At 42.1% G+C, this 22,175-nt stretch overlaps 1 protein-coding gene across 11 annotated transcripts in view; it reads left to right on the top strand.

Moving 5' to 3' along the window:
- The first annotated feature begins 2,110 nt into the window (after positions 1–2,110).
- The window catches only part of dock4b (dedicator of cytokinesis 4b), a 170,189-nt gene continuing 150,124 nt past the window's right edge, over positions 2,111–22,175 (top strand). For all 11 annotated transcript variants that reach the window (XM_078165406.1, XM_033614621.2, XM_078165405.1 and 8 more), the window contains exon 1: positions 2,111–2,282. In XM_078165406.1, coding sequence (XP_078021532.1) covers positions 2,246–2,282 — 37 coding nt within the window. In that variant the 5' untranslated portion in view covers positions 2,111–2,245. The remainder of the gene's footprint in view (positions 2,283–22,175) is intronic.

Here is a 22,175-nt window from a genome sequence, read left to right as displayed (position 1 = left end):
AATAAAAGGGTGGAGTGTAAGGGTGCTATGGATTTATTAGATGGCGAGGACAGCCGGCTCATAAAAAATGTGTGACATTGGGTGTACATGCACTCACCCACGTGCGACACAGCCATGCACAAACTCACTCTCTCGTGTACATGCACACACTGAGAGCTGTGTGTTGAACTCCTTCATTTTGGCTTTGGAACTCCCTCCAGTTTTCCCTGCCTGGTCTCATGCATTTTTCATGCACCAGTTGTCCCAGTAGAAGGCCTGTGTGTACAGGACGGGACTCTTACAAGGTCATGTTCTACACTAATACCCTGAAATGAGGGCTAACATCTAATATGAATATGTGCTTACACATCTCTACATAGGGGGAATATCAAAGTATCTCTAGAAAACAGCAAGCTCATTCTTCTTTCTTTCTTTCTTTCTTTCTTTCTTTCTTTCTTTCTTTCTGTCTGTCTGTCTGATAACTGCTTACAGAAATGTCCAACAGAAGAATACTCTGAATGCTGTAAAGATGCTGATAATGTTATTCATATCCACATTGACGTCACCGGGTTATACTACAAGTCCCAGAATGCATTGCGCTCGTATCTCGCTGCGCTGGCTATGCTGCTGCATTCAAGTACTCCTCGGGACTTCTAATATTCGTTTGAATAAATCTCAGTTTCCGCCTGCAAACTCAAGCGGCTGTAATATAAAATAATAAAAACTCGGAGTGGACGTCTTCATGAATCCTCTGTATTTGGAGTAATGAAACAGGCTGTTACTTTGCAGTGCTATGGCAGGATGAAGGGGTCAAATTATGTAAGTGTTCATCAATTTATAACTATAATTACATTGAATATTTGATCTTGTGTGTTTTGGGGGATTTGGCTGCACCTGTGGTGGTGGTCCTATTAAATGTGTTGTGTTACTAAGCTAGCCTATAAGCCCATGTCTAGTCTGCCAGTAATTCATCAAAATAGGATGGAAAAGTCAACAAAAAGCTAGCATGTTTAAACTGGGAGCTCTGTGTTTTTTTGTAGGCTAGCCCCTCTGTAAGGCTGAGATATACTGAGAAAGAAAAATAGCCTAGTTGTGACGCATTTTCTTTGAACATATAAGTTAGCTTACTAGCTAGCCCATCTTTCAAAAAGAGGCTAATGCTAGTGGCGTTAGCCTTTTATGCTACTAGCTCTTTAGCCTTAAGTTACTGTTAGGTACTGACTGCAGTTCACTGAGTCATACTAGTATTAGCTTATTTATTGTTTCAAATGTTTTTTTTTTTATTGTAAAGCAACCTTATTTCATTCAGTTAACACATAGCTATGTCACATAATGGTGGTCAATATGTTTTTGCTTGACCCATGCAGTGACTGAGCTAGTTTAAATATGTGCCCTTAGTGGCACCAATTGAAATTAAGAAAAACTAATCATACAAAAATGTCAGCAATAAAAATGATTACATGTAATGCTAGCATGGTACTATTTTTGTGTTTTATTTACAGTCAGAAAAAGGCACGTTATATGACATCTGAATAGAGATTACAGTGTTAATACAACCTAGCAAACTACAAGACAGAAATAGCCTTAATAATAATGAAATACAAATAAAAATAAACAAGAACAAAATACAAGTGGAACACAGATATTCATTCATATTCATACAGCATTTTACATGTATTTTTGTATAGAACATTACCTCATTTAGAAATGCAGGCTAGTTTGTAAAAAGCAACATTTATTTATTTATTTATTTATTTAATTTTTGCTAAATAATTAAATTATTAATTGAAAACGTTTTCTTGTCCTCCAGTTGGAAATTGACCTTAATATTTTCATAATTTATCATATACCGTTAGCATATGTAATGAAACAGCAAAGAACTAACAGTTTAAGGTTAATTTACGAGCAAAAGTGTTTAAGTACGTCGATTTAAACCTCAAAGATTGGTACAGCTTTCATTTTTTCAGCACTGTTATGGCAGGAAGTTAGGAAATAATAGATTATCTAATTTTGCTGGGCTCTCCAAGTACGCTGACCTCACACTATTCATATTTCCGACAGCACCTGAAGGCAGCAAGTCTCCGTACCACTTCCACTACGAGCAGCAGCAGCAGCAGCAGCAGCAGCGCTTTCTCCCTCTGTAACCTAAACAATGACTCCTACTACAGACTGGAGGAAAGCACACCAATAGAATGCGTTACCCAGCACCCAAACCTTGCATTTCGCTGCTATTCCGACCACTCACTTAAATGCGCCGACCGTAAACATGTGGATACCTACGGAGCATGAAAAATACGGTGTCGGTAAGTTTATTGCCTGTATGTGTTTTCCAACTGCTGTCCTCTGCGCTCACTCACATTCAGCTGTAGGGCATGTGTGAATGTGTGGATGGGTTTCTAGAGGTGAACATCTCCGGAATGAAGAGCGGATTGTGATATGAGTGATTTTTTTTTTACCTTCACTGGAAGGCAGCATCAGCTCTGTTTCAAACAGCCCGTGATGAGAGCTTGGGTTTCATCTGACTGCCACATTGCAAAGCATAGGGTTGTCGCTCTGACCCCCCATGGTTTGCTAAATGAGCAGGCACATTTTGATTTCTGTTTTCCTACTCGTGATTTCCCTCTTGCATTGTCAGATCATAAACTAGTAGGTTATCTTGACTCAGAGGCTTTGTGTTTTGCTTTTGTTGTGCTGTATGTGTTTGAATGGGCAAAATCAGCTGCTCACCAGTCAGTCGCTGTGTGTCTGTGTATTTTGCGCAACCTCTGCCAATTCTTCGAAAGACATACAAATCTCACAGAAAAACACAAAGAAAAGGCATTTTATTTATTTGTGTGTATTTGGGGATTGAGATTGCTGTGGATCTTGAGAGGTCCTGGAAATGTGAGTCTCCCTCAGTGCATTGTTCCAGGCTGTCGGGGGCTCTGGATCAAACACTGAAGTGAGACAAACAAGCGACAACAACGCAACCCAAGCCAAACGTAGAGGGGGGAGAGAATAAAAAATCCCACACTGACTTTGTCCTGTTTGTGTGGTTGGAATTTCTTCTTTACCCGCAAAAAATGGGCTCATTGAGATGCGGGCGCTGAGAGGCGGCTTAAATGTCTCATAATTCTATTCCCCAGAGATATTGGTCTGCTCTGTGTGTGATGCTCTGGTCCCTACATGATCCCACAGCCACCGTGAAAACCAGCCAATAATCATTTTGTAATCTTTGCAAGGATGCCAGGAAAAAAGTGGCCAGTAAAAACCTCTTAAAATCACAGATATGATAAGGGATTACACACATTCTCCTTAGTCTTCCTTTCTTGTCTGTATCTGGTTGCATAATATAATCCTTGCTCCAAGGCTCTTCTAAATGTTGCTTACTGTCCAAAAAAAAGTGCCACCTTGCCACCACGACCTTAAATCAGTGAAGCACAGTGAACCAGAAACTAGCCTTTGGCCTTTCTCTGTCACAGTCTCTGGTCTGATCACTTGACTGCTGAATTTTCCCCTCATATAGACTTGTTTCCGTTCCCTGTCGATGTCCATGTAAGTGCTAAAGACCTGACCTTAGTGAGAGTGCGGTTATATTATACTTAATCCCTCAGCGCACATATTTTGATAGCGCAAAATAGATTTATTCCACTTAGCCTATTAAACCCACCCCCTCCTGTCAAAGTTCACTTGGCTGGATAAAAGGAAGACATTTATTTTGAAGGCTAAATACTTGCCATTGTTTCCAAACTGCAAGAGTGGGCTCTGCTAATTGGATTAAGTCTCTTTATCCCTTTTTTTTCTCAATAAGAGCAATAACACTAATTTAATTGGCTGTGATTTCTTTTCAAAGACGTGTTTTGGCAACGGTGCACTTCTTTGTGGCCTGGTCCTTTTTTAGGAAGGAGCTAGGGTGTTTTCCTGTTATGAAATTCTGGTTACATGATACACAAACACTCACACACAAAGGAGCATTTGGAGGCACAGATTAGTTTCCGTTATGATAAGAGCGACTTCAACGTGTCAGCTTCAGGTTAAGTGTTTTTTCAGAGTGACTTTCAGAAAGGTAGATGATGTGCTTCTGGTCTTTGGTTTTGTTTGTACTGTACATTCTCGATCACTGTCTGGAGAGGAATTCATTCATTCTGTTTAAGTGGATCAATGGAGACTGTAAAGAGACTATTGAGTGTTTCTAGGGGGATAATAAGGGTCGGTCCATGCTACAAAACAACTGGTTCGTATAACGTGTTGCTTGACCATGTCATAAAGCAGAAGTGTTCATTGCTGTTCCAAACTGCCACACTTGAAGTTGGGGTGAGAAGACATTACAGAGATGGTTGAGACTTTGTATTCATTTAAATTTAGTTTAAATACTGGAATAACTGCATGTGTCCAGACAGTCTTTCCTGTCTTCATAATAAGCACAAAAAGGGTCTGAAATAGATCTACCTCTGCACGGCTGGTCAACCACTGCGTAAGGTGCGTGGATGTCATAATGGCGCTTTAGGAAACCTACAAATATTGTCAAAGGGAGCCCCTCTTTCAGTTCCTGTGTTGAAAGATGTGAGGGAAGTAGGGCTATAGTCGACCCAACAAAACCTTGGTCAACTGAAATCCCACCTACTTTTCAACCAAAGCGTTTTTTTCATGAGGCCAGCGTATTTTTTTTTTATTCTTTGCAATGGGAGCGATGAGTATTGCCACTTTGCTACGAACACCAGAAGCGTGACAAGACGCTGATTGTCTATTCTGTGCTGAGCGCTGCATGTTTAGCGTATTTGTCTGGTCTGCAAGAGTTGAAAAGGGTTTGACTTTGGGTAAAACACTGCGACCGCTCGTCACTCTCACTTTTTATTGTGGGACAAATGCTGCGTTCAAATGGAATTTGTGAGCCAGTGTTTAGAGTCATTCACGAAGTCTTGAACTTGGAGCTCTCAGAAAATTCCCACTTCCGAAATCATGACTACCACAATGGCATTTGTAGGAACTTTTCTGGTGAACATGCTAAACACAAGCCCATTTGAATGCAGCAAAATACCACAAAGACCAACCGTCATCAACAGCAATGAATGGGAAATTAATACACCTATACCTGTCGGTCCGTCGTCTCTCCTTACGTGATTCAGCTTTGCTTTTATCCAGAGCAAGGGCAAAGCAAGTATGCTGATCGTGTGCTGACAATTTTAGCTCCTGATATTCGGTATGGTAGCAACCAGAGCATCTAAAAAAATACCATGCCTCCAAAGCCCTCTGGCACTTCCAGCTATTTGTTTTCAGAAAGTAACACCAGTGATTGTCCGACCAGTAAAAATGTGGTCGTGGCTTATTGACCAACCAGTCGACAAACCGACCAGAAGGTGTCAGCTTCAGAGGTAAGGGGGTTTCTAACGCTGTTTTACCTCCGGACAAGCACTTCTGATGAAGCATACTGGCGTCTTAAATCTCAACACAAAAAATTTTAAAGTAGCCCTGCATGAATAATTCAGTATTTATCAGGTAATCCCATCAAATAAAAGACTTGACATTTTCATTGTGCCGTTGCTGAAATATATGTGGTTATTGCAGTGTTGTTACACCTGATGAGGTAAAATATTCCATAAGCAGGTCTCCAAGTTCACTTATTTTGCAGAGGGAAAGGATAACCAAATGTTTATCCTTGTGGCAAAATAGCCTCGCACCAGTAATGACCATTGATCCTCAGAATGAATCCCACCCTAAATTATTCATGCCAGGAGGAACAGCTGTTGCCTTTCCACAGGTCTCCACGTCTTACAGCAGAACACTCCCTGAAATGACACTGAACTAAATCACACCTCAGTAGAATTAACGTCATTGATCCACATCTGCTTTTACTTTTATGCCCAGGCCTATTGGGCCTTTCATGAATATCCATGCTGTAGAATTGCTGTGATATCTAAATATTGGTACAAGTTAGTGTCTACCTCAGCCATTTTAAATGTGATCTCCTCCAGGTGCTTTCAGCGAACATTTTATCCCCGTTTGACAGGGGGGCTGGCTAACTAAAAGGGCTTGGAAATCCTTGGATCCTTGCAGGAACATTTGATCTCGAGCCAAATCGAGATGAGATCAGAATGGTCTCGCTGTGTAATTGGAAGGTTGCGGCGTTTGATGTCGATTCGCCTTACTAGCGAAGCGGGGCCCGGGAAGGACGGGGGCCACTGCCATTGATGAAATATGAATGGACTCTCGGCGAGTTGATGTTAAGGCGCCCATTAGCCCACCAGCGGGGTGATTACTGGATTTTAACCTGAAGCAAGAAGGTTGGAAGATTGATGACATGATGTTAATATCTGATTCCTAAATGGACTTGGGATATGGAGACATTAGATTGAGCCAAGAGGGAGAGTCTGTTACATCAAAGTCATGTTTTTGAACAAAAGATGGGTGAGGTTGCTCGTAAAAATGATGTCATCAGGTAACAGAGGATAAATCGAGGATAAAAAGTGAGAAGTTGATGATCTGACATTGCTGGATGACAGATGTACTCAAGAATATCTTTCCAATCTGTCACAAATGTCACTGAAGACAAACACACTCTGACTCGATCACTGATTACAAAACATACTCGAGGCTGCATTGTGTCATGTCTAGAGCAAACGTACAGTTAATGCTGCAGACAGACAGAGAGTGAGGCCTTTCTCCTCATTAAGGCCCTCTGATACAACCAATCAAGCATGTCATTGCTCATCATAATTTAGACACATAATTAAACCGTTTTAATGAGCTGGTTTGCATCCATGTGTGTGCAATTCTTAAACCTTGGTTTAGTGTACAACTCATTATTTGGGTGTTGTGCAAAAAAGCAACCAGCAGCATCAGATACAGACAGAATGGGAGAGGCCTGGCTGCGATGGAGGGCCAATGTCGAGGCTGAGGGTTTCACTGGTTCCTCCCATGGGGGGATGTCGCTGTGGTTGATGGGGGGTGGGGGGTTGATGGGGTGGTTGAGGGTGCTGGCGCGTGTCAGGGGTGGACTCATTGTCGGGGCGTCTGCCCTGCCCTGTTACTCCTAAATTCACCCTCCCTCCTGTACCTCCCACTCCACAGGGGATTAGCAGGTTGTTTTGGAGGAGGGCCCCGAGGCCCATTCCACCATTATACCCATGATTCCCTAATGCAGCAAGCCCCAGGGCGATGTATGTGAGAGGGTGGGGGGAGGGAGGCGTGGTGAGGTGAAGCCTACCAGCTTGTAATTGCTTCCTTGCCCGCTGCCTCGTCTCCATCTGCAGAGATAGCACCCCTTTCTCCTCCGCGTGCGCGCACACATTTGCACACACACTCACCAACGCAATCATTCAACATGGAGGGAGACTGGAGGAGGAGGATCCCTTGTGGCTTGAACAGATGCAGAAAATTAAAAAAAAAAAATGAAAAGAGAGCAAGGGAATTAACCAAGCTGTTTCCTGGTGTGTGCATCATGTAAGGGTTAAATAAATCTAAATGGACATGTGACATATGACAGGGCTCAGTGAGCGTTTTATTCATTGCTGATTCACCCTGACAATAATAGCCATTGTAGCACAAACACGGCTTGAGACGTGAGGACAGAGTTGGAGGAATGCCACCGGTGGTTCGTTTGTGTTATTCAATTAAATCATGCTCTATTTATTACGGAGCCCTCAATTATGAAAGAAAACACCCAAACGACACAAACATTGTCTGTTTGTTTAGATCCAGCACCGCCAGACGCAAGAAAAAGACATAATTGTGTCATCTGAGATATGTTTTGTGGAAATGAAAATATTATACCTCTTTTTACCTCCTTCCAGCTTTTTGTCACACAGGGGATACCCTCGTGAATCCCATTGGAGTCGGTGACACAAACAAACCAATATGCTGTGATCGTCTGTCCACATTCACAGTACTGTTGAAACAGGCAGCTTGGGGGGAGCGTTCCTGCATTTCCACTCCAGTGGTAGGCTAGCGTGATCGCTGAAGGGAGCCGATGCTTCTGCTTGGAGATGGCTGAGTGATTTCCAGTTTACCAGAATGCATATGGCCGTTATAATGGCCATTATTTCACACAGGCTTGACGTGAATTATTGGTTTCAAATGCTCGTCTGTCTGGCGATGGCTAATGTCTTTCTGGTTTACTTGCGCACTGGTTTGAGATCAAGAAATGAAGTGAGTTTTTTGGTAATGAGATTTTCTTTCCTTTCAAGATGGCATTTGTGTTTTTCTTAATCAAAGCTTTCAATCTGTTTTGTGAGCTTTAACGTTATAAAGCACTGTGCCTGTAGCAGGCCTGTTTTGGCGTGGTTGTGGTTCCCCTTTTCCTCGATATCAATCTGTGATCCCTGTGTGAGGGAGGTTAATGGGATATATCCTATTAGGAATTCAGCAGCTTAACTGATCAGTAGCGCTCCTGTAGTGGCAGAGAGTGTGTGTGCTTATGCGTGTGTGTTTCTGTCATCTGTGTGGGCCGGGGGAAAAATGACTGACATGCTATTTTCATAAACGAAGGGCGTCTGCCGGTGACAATCACTGTGATTGGCGGGTGAGGAGAGCTGTTTATGCGTCAAGAGACACTTGTTTTTTTTGTGCTCATTTACAGCGGTTGCCTGCACTGGTCCAGCATCTGTGTACTGTGGCTGTAATCCAGGCTCGCATGTATCGACCATAAAGGAAGTGTAAATTGATTTGTGTGAGCGTTTATGTGGGTGACCCTTTGCATCATATTACCTCAAGGCTACCATTTTCCCATAAAGCTCACTTTAATAGTGACTACCTCTTCCTGCCCTTAAGTTCCTAAAACCAGTGTGCTTAATTTATTATTAACATGCTAATAAAAAAGGGTAGTTCTACTCTGTTCAGGATAAATCTTACATCTTTAATGTATTATTGATGGCTAATAAAGTGTCAAGGCTTGCTTAAAGGATATCTGCATAATTTAAGAGCATTAAGAGCTAATGGCAGTGGTTGTCTCTGTCTTCAATTATCCTGTTAATTCTTGAATATAGAATTGGCCCCTAACATACTCGTTCACACAGTCACAGTGGGGGATGTGTAACCAGTGGAGACTCATACAGATTGTTGTGGTGCAGTTCTTTGTTTTGCTCTGCAGTGTAATCTATTTCTCTGTGGGATGATTGACCCTTATCAGGCTAAATCTACATCGAGGCAGTTTTTCCTCAGAGAATAATTCCTTTTAATTCAACCCTTTGTGGTTTCATAATGACACTAAGGACACATCCTGTATGTGCCCGCACAGAAATGATTTGTGCTGTCTTTTGTTTTTTAGTTTTCTGATGATTGGCAAACAACAAACTGGTTCCTTGCCAATATCTAATAAAAAGGGGTTGGACACTGCTGTATTCGTCTCAGTCTTATGCTAATTATCTGTATCAGCATATAGTAGCTGATCACATATATAGGTGCTCTCATTAATAATGTATGTGTGATATTTTCCAGTGGTCTCATACGCACCCATACAGGATACTGATATCAGCATTTGAGAGTTTACAGCATCTGATGTTCATTTTCTAACCAACACAGTGTTCAATGAGAGTTCAGTATGAGAATCAAGTACCAGTTTCATATGAGAACTGGCTCCGTATTGTCCGATTCATTGGAACTGTGTACCTCAGAGCTTGTAAGTTCCTGCTATCAGTGACAGCATGTTTGTCAGACAGTTGTGCAATGCAAAACGATGATGTCAAACTCATGTGTCCACGCTGCTGGAAACTTGCAGCAAGAAGAAGTCATGGCAAAGAGGAAGAAACCGTCCAAAGCTTTGACACTCTATGCGTGAATGCCATCTGTAACTGAGGGTAAATATCATTTGTTATAGTAACAGTCATGCCACGTAGGTGGGCTTAGCAGACTTTTTCTTTGACTAAGAAAACATGAATAAAACAATTGCTGTACAGAGATATTCTCTCATTTCATCCATTTTTGATGATGACAGTCAGATTGTTGCTACAAGTAACTCGCAGGCTACAACTAGCTCAACTCGGCCATCAGCTCCCCCTTTCATGCAAAAAATTGGTCAGGAATCAACAAGAGAATCGATAAAGAATCGCACTGATGTGCAAAGTCAATAATGACATGGGTATCATAAAACTCTTATCGATTCCCATCCCTATTAGAATCCTATAAACATGTGTTTTAAATAATTGTGACCAACATGTACCGAGTGGAACATTAGACAGTTGAAAACTACGCTTGTCAGCACTCTCAGGTAAAGGTCATGGAATCATGGCAATAATTCTAACGGTTGTCTAGATATGCCACTGGCATGGCTAAAGAGTATTTAGAAACAAATGCCTATATTCTTAAATCAAGTCATCAAATATAAGTATTGGTTGGTACCAAAACTTGTCACTAACTTATTAGCAAGATATCACATTGACATTTTCAAAAATAACCCTTTGCGAAGGGTTAGGGTTCCCATCATGTTAATGAAAGCACTCCGTTTTGTAGAATGCCACCGTTACGCATTCGGTGGCCTACTGGCACGGTGAGCTACCAGCTCCATCAAATACACCATGCTGGACTGGGTTAGTGGGTCAATCATACATCGCATTAAGTTGAAGAACAGTGAGTGGCTGTGAGCAAAACTACACAAGTTGTCATTTTGTCCGAGATGTGGGTACAAAATTGATCTAGTATCATTTGACTTGAGTAGTTTTGATACTACTTTGTACTTGGTTATTTCGGTCATTCCTACCCACTTAGCATTTTCTAAAAGCTGTCATGCTCCTTCCACACTACATGGCATAAACAGTCATTTAAAACCTTGTGTCTACTTTGCAGAGTGTTTTCTAAACCACTAGATTTAAGTTGCACAAATCTCCAGCTTAGTGTGGGTGTAATGCCAATATGAAAGCACTAAAGACGCATTTGTGGACATGACCTAAATTCCATTAAGTGCCAAATACTTATAACAAAATTGTCTCTCGAAAAAGTGTGGCTATCCGGTCAGTTTCTCTGAAAAGCATCACAGTCCAGTCCAGGTCAATGAGGACACTCTCAGGAGTTTATCAGCAAGACGACGGTCGGGAGCAATGTCAGCAAGACAGACAGTGACAGAGGATAAGGGTGAAAGGTCTTCAGACAGAAAGCTTGTAGACACCATTGCTCGACCTTGACTGGCTGTTCAGTCACAATATTGTCCACACTGTGCTGGCCACCTCCTCTGTTCCCCCTTTCCTCTGCTTTTGTCTTGTGGTGCCTTAATTAAATGGAAATGCTTTTGTGATTCTGTTGAATTGATTTGGTTTACTTTGCTTCCTGTTTCCCCTCTTTGTATCATTGTCTCTCTCCCCCTCCACTCTCCTGCTCATTCCTGCAGAGTGAACTGTTTCCAGAGACAGCAGGTCACACTGTGATGACCCTTATCTCACTTTCTGCCTCTTTTTTTCTCATCTATCTCGCACTCGTTCCTTTTCCATCTGTTTTTTTTATATCCCCTTCTTTCAGCAGCCCACTTCCCTCTATCTGTGCTGCAGTCTGTTCCACCTTTATCTCTCTTCCACATGTGTCTCTTTCTTTTTTTTCCACCCTTCCCTCTCCTGAATCCACACTCACCTGTCCCAGATATCCCCAGATGCTGTGTGGGTTTGCCTCTTGTGTGTACAAGATTGTGTATTCAAGGATACATGCATATTTGTGGCTGATGTTGCATATGTGTGCTTTTATGCTCGTGTGCACCTCTGTATGTTGTATTTCTGGGTGTGTTTGCAGCAGCCTCAGTGGCCTGGAAGTCTGAAGATGATAAAGCACTACAGACGCCCCACAGGCTTTGGAGTAGCGCTGTAGCTACAGCAGATGTTATACATCTTTTTGTTGTGCTACATACCCACGCTTGCCATCAAATCCTACGGAACGTGTTTCCTTTTGATGGAAGCATATCATTTTAAAATGAGATTTGAAAACACCGAAAGCTGTCATTTGAAGTGGTCGCCAGTGAAAAATGTATCACAAAGTTTTTAGATTAAGGAAACGCTGCAGTGGACAAAATAGAAGCATTTTAGACCCAGGATGCTCACTGTTTTGAAGATATAAAAAAAAGACACTTAGCAGTGCCTATAAATATGAATTGACCGCTCGCTAAACCCCATCTCAGAACAGTGATTATCACATAGGCATAGATTTCAGGGGGGCACGTAGGCCACACATCCCCTCAGTATTTAAAACATGCGTTCCCCCCCACCACCCATTTCTTCTGATGCAATTTAAGACACTTCCACCATAAATCGATGCAGAAAATGCAAGAATTGATGCATACAAATGAATCAGAATGCAGGAAATTAAGTGTTTGACGCTCAAAATTTCCTTGGGGAGGACCCCAAGTCCCCAATTTTATATGTGCCCCCCCATTCAGTGTTGAAAAGAAACCTACCCCCTTTGGTATATCCAGTCATACCTTAGTTTTCTTTTTTATCGCCTTTCCAAATCCAAAAAACCTGAGCAGAGGTCTAAGGAATCAATCTTTTTCCTCATGTAAGCTGTTGCCACGTCTGGCTAATGTGGTGCTTTTTCCAAGGCCAAGGCCAAGACTTCATGATGATCATTAGCTAATGGTTCATGATTTAATGGACTGAAAGAGTTATGTTAGCTACATTAGCTGGTCGGTCCTGGGGAAGTTCAAACTCCAGCAACCCTAGCCAAATTTGTCACCAGAAATAGGGTTATGTTTGCCAGATTCATCAGTTCTCCCTCATCCTTAAAGCCCTTTCTCTTGTCAAAGTGAAGTCTTACTCGTATGTTGTTTCTAAAGCTAACTTTTAGCATGTCGAAGTAAACTAAGCATTCAAACAGGGAGATGCTAGAACAATATGAAGTCCCTTTCCCACTGCATGAAAACCCACTGACACCCACAAACATCTGGCTTTTGAATTTATTGGAAAAAGTTACAATCAGAATTCACTCTCAGGGACAAAAGACTCATAGCAGTCGTCATATGTATTATCTACTCCAGCTTTGATCGGCAGTGATGGAAATATGATGGGCTAATTTTAGCCCCTTTGCCGACACAATGCAATGACGGAATGACGGCCACCACAAAATACTGTCTGTCTCTGTCCAAGCAGCGTTCAAACATCCTTCAGAATGTAGTCGGCTCCTAGTTTGAGACAGACTGAATAAGTAAGAGATATTAGGAGTAACCAGTGTAACATTTTCACTGGCCTCCATGCTGCTTTCTACTGTTCATTAACCAGTTTCCCGCCCGTTGGTGACATTGAACATGACACAACCCAAAAAAGGTTCAATAAAAATCTATCGCCAACTTTTAATGGTGGAAAACAGTTAGCTAAACAGCTTGCATTTTCCTTACTAGAGCTAGCCTCAGTCCTTTAGCACAATCATGAACTGTATATAGCCATCAATTGTATGTTTAAAACGCTTCTGTTTTAAAATCAGTCAGCCTTAAAAAGTATTTTTTCAACCACCTCATGTAGTTAGTGTTAATTACTGTAGCCAGCTAGCTACAGCTGATTAAGCCGTCATTTCACTCAACAAAATAATGCTTGCTGGCTAGAAATTGAGGCCTGCTTTAGTATACCTCTGTGTGAAATCAGAGACCCAATATTTCAGAGTGGCAAACCTGCCAGTGTTTTCATTGTAGATTGCATTATGTTCGCTATGCAAACAGGAAGCCTGACAGGGGTAGCGACTGTACCTAAGGGATACGGTCAGTTGATAAATCATCCTTTACAGTTTTTCTGGATCTGTCTGTCATAAGTCCTTTGCCTTGAGTTATATGTAGCAGGCAGACAGATGGTCTGTTCATGTTTCTCTGAGTTTGGTTTCTGTCTCATTGTGTCTGTTCTGTTTTTGACCTTGGTACCTGTTTTATCAGTGTTTTCTTAATGGTGGAGACAGCTGTTAGCGTGCTGGCTGCAGTGCAGAAATGACACAAGAATGACTCTACCTCCTTGTCATTGATGCCTCTCTGTCGATTACATCTGTCTCTATAAAAAGCACTGGTGTGAATTTTCTTTTCTTGTCTCCAGTCATCTTCCGTTTTTATCCTAATTATATTCTGTGCACACGTATTTGAATCAGAGCAGATTTCTAGTGATGATCAGTTTAGAATTGACCATGAAGATCTCTGCGGCAAACAGAAATGCTTGCACAAATACACCATAGGTATGTCATATTAGTGTTACATTGTGGTGTATATTGACTGTGGGCTCAAGAGCTGTGGCTGTGACATTGATCGGTTTAGATCCCTCCCTCTCTCCTCTGAGACTGAACTGTTTTCCCGTCTCCATCACTCTCTCTGTCTCTGTAAAGTTCACATTGGGAGGATCAGCTGCTGCCTGGCTGATTTCTGGGCAGCGGCCTCTCCGACCTTGGCTGCTATTAGCTGTCTTATTACCCACACAATGTGTGTGTTTGTGTGTGTGTGTACACCTCCAGTGCGGCTGAATCAGTGTATATACGGACGTTACATCTGATCTTTGCCCCCTTTGAGGTGCATGCATATGTGTGCGAGCAGTCTGTTTCCTTCCCTTGCCGTGCCGTCGAGATGATGGCCCGGCTCTCCTCTGCACGTCAACCTGCTGCATGCGAGGTCCTGGCTTGCCGCCCGTCCTCCTCACCTCGCCTCTGTCAGCTCCCCTCACTTCCTCTCTCTGCCCGCGCACAGAAAAGCCAGTTTAATGTCAGGTTGACTTTCAAAAGGCCTTTTCATTGCAGCCCACTGCCGCTCGCTTTTGCTACAGCTTCTTTTTTTGCAGCCAATTTGAGACTGAAGTGTTGAGGCCAATTGCAATTGATTTTTGGCGCGCAAGACTGCTTGGCTGATTGAAATAGCTTCATTCCATCCAAGGAGAAGGTATAGGATGTATAGTATTCTACATTTGGGGGGTTCTTCATTTAGATTTATGGGGCGAAAGAACAGAGGACTTACAACTTTGAAATGAGATTAACTCCAATCTGGGTGACAAAGCTCCAGAATATGATTACTTTGAAACTGACTGCTCTGCTCAGCTGAACGATTCTTATGAATTCCAAAATTAATTGTGTGGGTGTTGTAGAGTGTTATTGCCTCAGAGAGTCTGTTTAATTCATCAGGTTGACTAAATCTCCAACTGCGACCCAGTTCACTTCTTACGTCTCCTCTTTTCAAACCAGCTCCTCTTCGGGGACTGTTCCCATTTGGAATGTTTATCCAGTTAAGAGGAAAGCCTTCAAACCACGCAGAGACAGAAACAGATTTCTTAGTTAAATACTTGTCTTGAATTAATAAGCCCCCTAAACATCTAAGGCGCTGTATTATTTGAAGATTTGTTTGTCTGAGGGGAGAAGACCAAGTGTCTTCCTGCTTACTGCCTCTTATCGTTGATTGAATGGGGCCTTTTTAGCCTTTATAGCAACACCAAAGGTTGGCATCGCAGCGGATTGTTGGGTTGATTGGCTTTGTTTGTGCTCCTTTTTTGGAAGTTGCACAGAGGATTTCTTCTGTTGATTCAGTAGGCCGGGTTTTACTTCTCCTGACATTTTAGACAGAACTGAAGACATTTTATGGAGTTAAAGGAATAGTTTGAAATTTTGGGTAGAAGGCATATTCGCTCTCATGGCTGTATGCTAAATCTGTCGCAAGATCAAGCATTAGCTTAGCATAAACACTAAAAGAAAGGGATACAGCAAGCATGGCTTCATCCAGCATCTCTAAAGCTCACTAATCAATATGTTATACCTCATTATGTTATCCCATAGATTGTATGAACCATGATGCCATACAAGCCTCAAGTTTGGCATTTTAGCCATCGCCATCTTAGCAAGCTTAGTTAACACAGTGCATTTACAGCTAAGGTTAACTGTAATAATGCTAATGCTATTGTTAGCTATCAAAAAATAGGCTTAATACCATTTACAAAATGTGCTTCACAGAAAAACTGAATATCCGACTCCTTAGAGGGTCTTTAAGTACCACAAAACACTGAACAAGTATTTTGTAGGCAACCAAAAAGCTACAGTTAACTTTCATAAACTGGAAATACACTGAAACTCTGTAAATCTGGGGTTACATCTCGGTTACGTCACCTAACCAGCATTGTTGCCATGGTAGCTACTTGTCACTCTAAGTCTTAACACTTAAATGGGTGAGTTATATAGGAATTAGCCCCCTGGACAGTTGTCTTGAATGGGGAAATTAGCTGTAAACCTGCAAGGTTTTTGCAGGCTCTTGAACGCAGCTAGCTGCACTTTTCATTAGTTCGCTTCACTTTTTTTCTCAGCGGAAGTTTGTGGGATTCATATACAATTTTCACCTTCTCTGCGTCTGCTGTTTTGCTCCTCCATCTGTGCGGAGTACGCTTTGTGCTCCGAGAGTGTGGTGCAGTGAATTACACAATGGTATATATATTCCAACAGTGCTCCTAATGAATGGTCCAGTTCCAAAAATAGAAAATCAATACGTGGCGGCAGATGTTGTTATCATGGCAGGTCGTCACAAATAAATAAATTGTTGGGAAACCCTGCAATCTTTTATCAGCTCTCAGCAAGAAAGTGAATGAGTTTGTTTCACAAAATGTTAAGTGAGAACCCCAAATCCAATGTTATTCAAAGTACTGATGTTGCATCAGCTCTCAGACAGCATGACAACACAGCACTAAACCAGGCACCAAGGTTACTCCAGGCACTGGTATCATTTTCTTTTCCTCCTGCCAGGCGTTACCAAAAAAAGACAACATCCAACCACAGTGGGACTGGCTTGAAGTGGCCCTGTTTGCCACAAGCCTAACCTCTCTCCAAGCATCCACCTGGTGTCTTAATTTTCCCCCTTCCACCACTCGCAGCCTCAGGGGAGGGAGACAGGAGAACTAAAAGCAGAAAGTGGTGCTGCTAAAAGCGGTTGAAATGGATCCCCTTTGTGTGGGGGCAAGAGGGGAAATGCGAAGGAAACCCCCCTGCTGTGGAAGCCTTTGTGCGGAGAGTAAAAGCACTCGGTCTGGGTGATGGCGGCGGATGGCCACCTCGGGCAGTTGGGTCAGTTTAGCAGAGGGGATGACAGGAGAGAAGAGTTATTATTTGTGTATGTATGCTGGCTACGTACACAACATTTAGGCACAAAACGTGATCCGATAGCAGCTTCCCTCCCAGGGGATGGTTCTCATACCTTCAGAGGCCCCTGGCTATTCTTGCTAACAAGCAATTTGTGTTGAGAGCTGGCCTCAGATAAAATATACAGATGCTGGCATGGAAATAGTACAGAAGCTTTGATGGGAATGAAGAAATGCCCAGTTTTACTGGTATTTATTTAAAATCCTTTCTGACAGCAGATGGTTTTGCTGGTTAAGTGATAACATACATTCCAATAGTGGTGGTTTCTGTTTCATACTCAAGGGCATCTGAATGTTAAAAATAGCATCACAGCCAAACTGGAAGTGTTTTCTTGGATAGTAATCTGTTAATGGATCAATAAAGGAAATCTCTTTTTGGATCATGTTTCCCCTTACCTATTTATCTACTGCCTAATGACCTGTCAGTGGTTCCATTTTGACCTTGATGGTCATTACAAAGCCCAGTATCATATTTCCATCTTTGAGAACTTTGAGCTTTTTGAAGATGCTTTCATGTCGTTACAATAGTTAAACTTGAAAGAGCTGCGAGATGGATCGCTTAACCACGGTGATTTATGTCTGTTGTCTCGAATCCCGTCCTCTTGGCTTTGTTTACGCAGCACCTCCAGAGCTCGCTGATTCGCAGCTACAGCAGTGAAACGAGGCGTATTTGTTTTCCGTCACCCTCAAAAATAAACTTAATTGGAGTAGTGAAAAGCAAAACACATTCTTCACAGCCAGCATACATGTGAGCGGCTCGCATGCCGCAGCAGATGCCCAGGCTGAGGCAGAGCCGTGCATTGTCTTCCTTCCTGTGTCTCTCTCTCCGTTCGCTCAGACCAGCCCGGGCCTTCTGCTGTGCCGTGCTGACATAATGAGTATTGGGATGCTAAAAATACTGATGCACAAATGGAGCATGCTGCACTGCACACGTTTATGACATATGTTTTAGCATGGACGCTGATGCTGCTGTTGTTTGCTCGAAGCAGAAAATGAACTTTTTGGTTTGTGATTCTGATAAAAGCGCAGCTGTTTGCTTTTTGAATCATTAGTGGACAATAACCTGGATGACGCACTTTTATGATTTATTTTTTTATTTAAAATTAAGTTCAGATCCAGCTCTTCGGGCACAAGTATGCACTCAGTTTGACATTTTGTAACATCCTGCGTCTGCATTTCCTCCAGCCTGTATCGAGTTCAAAGGTTAGTGTGGTAATGGTAGTGATTGAATGGGCGCTTGGAACCAGGCCATTGATTTGTAGGGGAATGTTTCCAGGCATCATCAGTGGTGATGCGTCACCCGTAAGCTCCCCCCGGACCCTCATCTGGACTGCAGCCATAATCCTCTTTACACAGGCTGTCTTAATGCACTAGTAACCTTACCATCACCACCACCTAGGAATACAGACTGGGTGACAGCGGCTGGCTGTGACTGTGCTCATTTGGCACATAGCTGTGAGAGTGGACACACTTGAACACCAACATGGAGGGAAACAAGTGTGCATATTCTGGGAATTGATAGGGCCAGCCTTTGATATTACTCCACCTAAATACAGATGATAGCATCAGTAGTGTTTTTTTGAAAGCAAGAATAGATACACCATCATGTCACTGTACAAATCCATCTTCCTTTGCAAGGATTTGCATCCCATAACCACACATAACCCTAATCTTTAACCATATATAACTGAAACCTGAATGCAAGATTGGTTGAGCTTGTTTGGGGTGGGCAGAGCTGTTATTAAAAGCCAAAGAGGTATTGATGTTTTCCTTTTACATGTGTGAAGAGCTTTGTCTGATGCATTATGCAGTTCACTGCCTTGGACAACAGTTGCAGCATTTGTATGTAATCTTGCATGCAATACAGTTAGGGCTGCGATTAATGATTATTTTCATCATTGATTATTGTCATTATTATCTCAATTAATTAAGGAGGTTATGTTTTTTTGGGTTCAGTTTGCTGATTTGTTTGTTTGTCAGTAGGATTACACAAAAGAGAAGAACCCATTAAATTTGAGAGTGGATCTGACTCATTGGGTGATTACATAAATAATTTTTTATGCTTGTTAACCTTGAAAGATCAGGCATTTGGTCTTGGGGAAATAAATGCTGTACATCCTAAAATCTAAGTTCATAAGTGACAAAACAGCCGATTGTAGAAATTGTAGAACTTCATATTACAATCCACATTCACAGGTTCCAGTAATCATCTGGGGTCGCCTACACTTGGCGTTGCTTCATACTGAAAGTAGTCATGATGGAGCACTTGTTCGAAATGATTTTGAAATATCCAGACATACATTGTGGTTTTGCTCGCAGATTTGCTTATTTTAAAAGAATGTTTGGTTTATGAAATGCCAAAAAATAGTGAAAAGCGTCCATCACATGTTCTTACACCCCAACGTGAAGTGTTCATATGTCTAGTTTTGATGCTGGAACTGGGGAATGTTCGGCAGTTTTGGTGAAAGAAAAAAAAGATTCAGTTATTATCATAAAAATTGACAATTAGTTTTCTGTCAATCTACTTTATGTTTATTAGTATTTTAAGCAAGGGATGGGAATCAATAGTTATTGATACCAATGCCATTATCAATTCTGCTTATCCGTCCAATTCTATATTGATTCCCTTATTTAAAAATCTACTATGACATCGGATATTTACCCTCAGTAATGGCCATAGAGTGTCAGTCATAGCATTCTTGAAATTTCAGCCCCTGTTGTGTAAATTGGTGTTTCAGTATATTGCTGCTGTTTGCACCCTGATTAAAAAAAAACTTTCCCAGACATCACAAGGAGCACTGTTGTTGTCTCTTTTCATGAAATGAAGCCACACTTTGGACCACTTCCTTCTTTCTGCCAAGACTCCCTCTCGTTGCAAGTTTCCAGCAGCTTAGATGCATGAATTTGACTTCATTGTGTTACGATACAACTGTCAGAAACACAAGCCAGTGTCAATGAAAGGAAATGATAAGCTCGAAGGCATACGATTCTGATTGAAAGGACAACTGGAACTGGAACCGCTTCTCGGTTCTCGTCCCTAGTTTCAGCTCTACATACATTCAGAATATTTGATATTACCCATTCTTGAGAAGTGGGATGAATCCTACCCGGAAAAAAACACCCTTGAAGTTATTGCATATCAACACACTAATTTTGTTTCTGGGGTGAAACAGAATTTTTTTAAACTTTAAACTTGTCCTTTGTCAGAAATCGCCCTTGTCCCCAACAAGAGTTTACAACTGCAAACAATTTGTTTGCTTTGTTTAAAATATATTTTTGTGAAGATGTTGGCTCTTAAGAGATGTGCCACAGATTTCTACAAAAACATAATTTAATCAGGATTAAAGGAGTAAGCTACATCCTACATCCTGCATCCTGCCTCACTTCCTGGTTTCCAAAAAGGTGAGAATGCTGCCCAGGTACCTGTACGTTTTATAGCTGACTCAACCATAGCTTGTCAACTCTGTAGTCCTTCTAAATCAAAACTAAATATGAATTATGGTTTAAAAATATGTATTTTGATTTATAAAGAGAACTCTTAGCAACTTGGAAAAATAAAATGGCTACTCACAACAACACCTGATCTTACCCCTGACATCCATTATGTATGCTGTTGAGGAAAAACTTAATCACTGGGAGGTTGGCTGGGCTGACTGGGAGAGGTATATAGCTGTATCAGAAAAATAATGTTAGAAATATTGCGACATTGAGTCATAGTTAGTGCACAACATGATCAAATGAATGTGTAAATGAATGACTGTGCTGTAATCTCACTTACCTTGGCACTATCAACGGCACTTTAGTTGTCAGTTTATGTTAATGGGACAGCTATAAATTAGTAGTTATATAACGGAGATCTCAAGCTCTAACTGTGCGGGCCTTTCAAGCTGATATTGACTGATCATGATGGTTTTACTGTATATGCATTTAATGTTCCAATCATGATCTGCCAGGCTTTACCGAACACTACTCAAAGAGTGAGGGGAATGTGAAGGGAGGAAGAACTGAGAGGTGGATATGGATGAGATGGAGGAGGAGATACAACGAGGCGGAGAGAATCCGACAGACACAGAATGTGATGGTTGACGGGCTGTCAATTGACGGTCCATGTGGAGTTCCTCCTCAGAGTTGAGCTGCCAAGGCTGGCAGAGCACCGTCCCAGTGTGTCTCTATCTGCCCGTTTGTGTTTCAGGAGCTCTCTCTGTAGCTCATTAGAATCTTTATACTTTCTCCCCCCCCCAGGGAGCGCCAGGCGTTGAACGGGCACACAAATGAGGCTACCTTTCTACTTTGTGTAATGGTGTTCACCCGCAACTGTGGGAGGAGAAAAACAAAGATGAAATTAATCACTCCAGCCTCATCCCTCCCACTTCTCTCATCCCTCATCCCCCTTCAAGTGCACAGCTCTTGCAGACTTTTTAACTAGTTTTATTTAATTACAGACAGCATTAGGGTGCACACAACTGCCGTTGACCTAAATCAGGAAACTGGGGCGTTTTTTTTCCTCACCCCCTCCAACTTCTTACTCCACTCCATTGATTTTGTCTGTGTGGACCCGAGCACGGGCAAATTAGCTGAGCAGGGCCATCAGTTTGACACTGGCTCTCAGCGTCTGTCTCTCAGCCTGTCTCGATGCTGCATCTGAAATAGCCCAGTTTAGCCTAGCCACTGCTCCCTCCCCTCCCAATTTGATCTGGAGGATGTGTAGCGGAGTTGGGAATCTTATCCATTTGGGGTGCCTGACAGGATGAGAGGCGTTATGAAACTAACTGGAGGGTAGTCCCTTTGTTCATACTGATGTCGTCGCAGTAATGGACAAGATTAAGGCAAAGTGTGAAGCAGCTCCTCGAGCTAAAGAAAATTCAAAGCAGGCGCTGGGGATTTTCTTGTGTGACAGTTGAGTATCGGTTAATTATTTTTACGGTTCGTGATGGCTCGAGTGGCTACTCTCTCTTCTCTCTCCCTCTGTGTCTCCCGCTCAGTGTAGCTCTTGGCTGTGTGATTTCCTACGTGGTTTGCTTTGACAAACACAGCTCCGCTCCGCAGTCCCTTTTGCCCGAGTTTGATTCCTGGAAGAGAGCGTTCCAAACCACGGTGGTTCTCTCTCTTTTTCTCCTTTTTTTTCTCCCCTCTCCATCTCTCCGAGTCCAAAGTTCTCCGACCCCTGGAATAATCCTCTCT

Source organism: Epinephelus lanceolatus, chromosome 23 (genome assembly GCF_041903045.1).
Source record: "Epinephelus lanceolatus isolate andai-2023 chromosome 23, ASM4190304v1, whole genome shotgun sequence".
In the NCBI taxonomy this organism is placed as follows: domain Eukaryota; kingdom Metazoa; phylum Chordata; class Actinopteri; order Perciformes; family Serranidae; genus Epinephelus; species Epinephelus lanceolatus.
The sequence above is the reverse complement of the archived record's forward strand: the minus strand, read 5'-3'. Positions and strand labels throughout refer to the sequence as shown.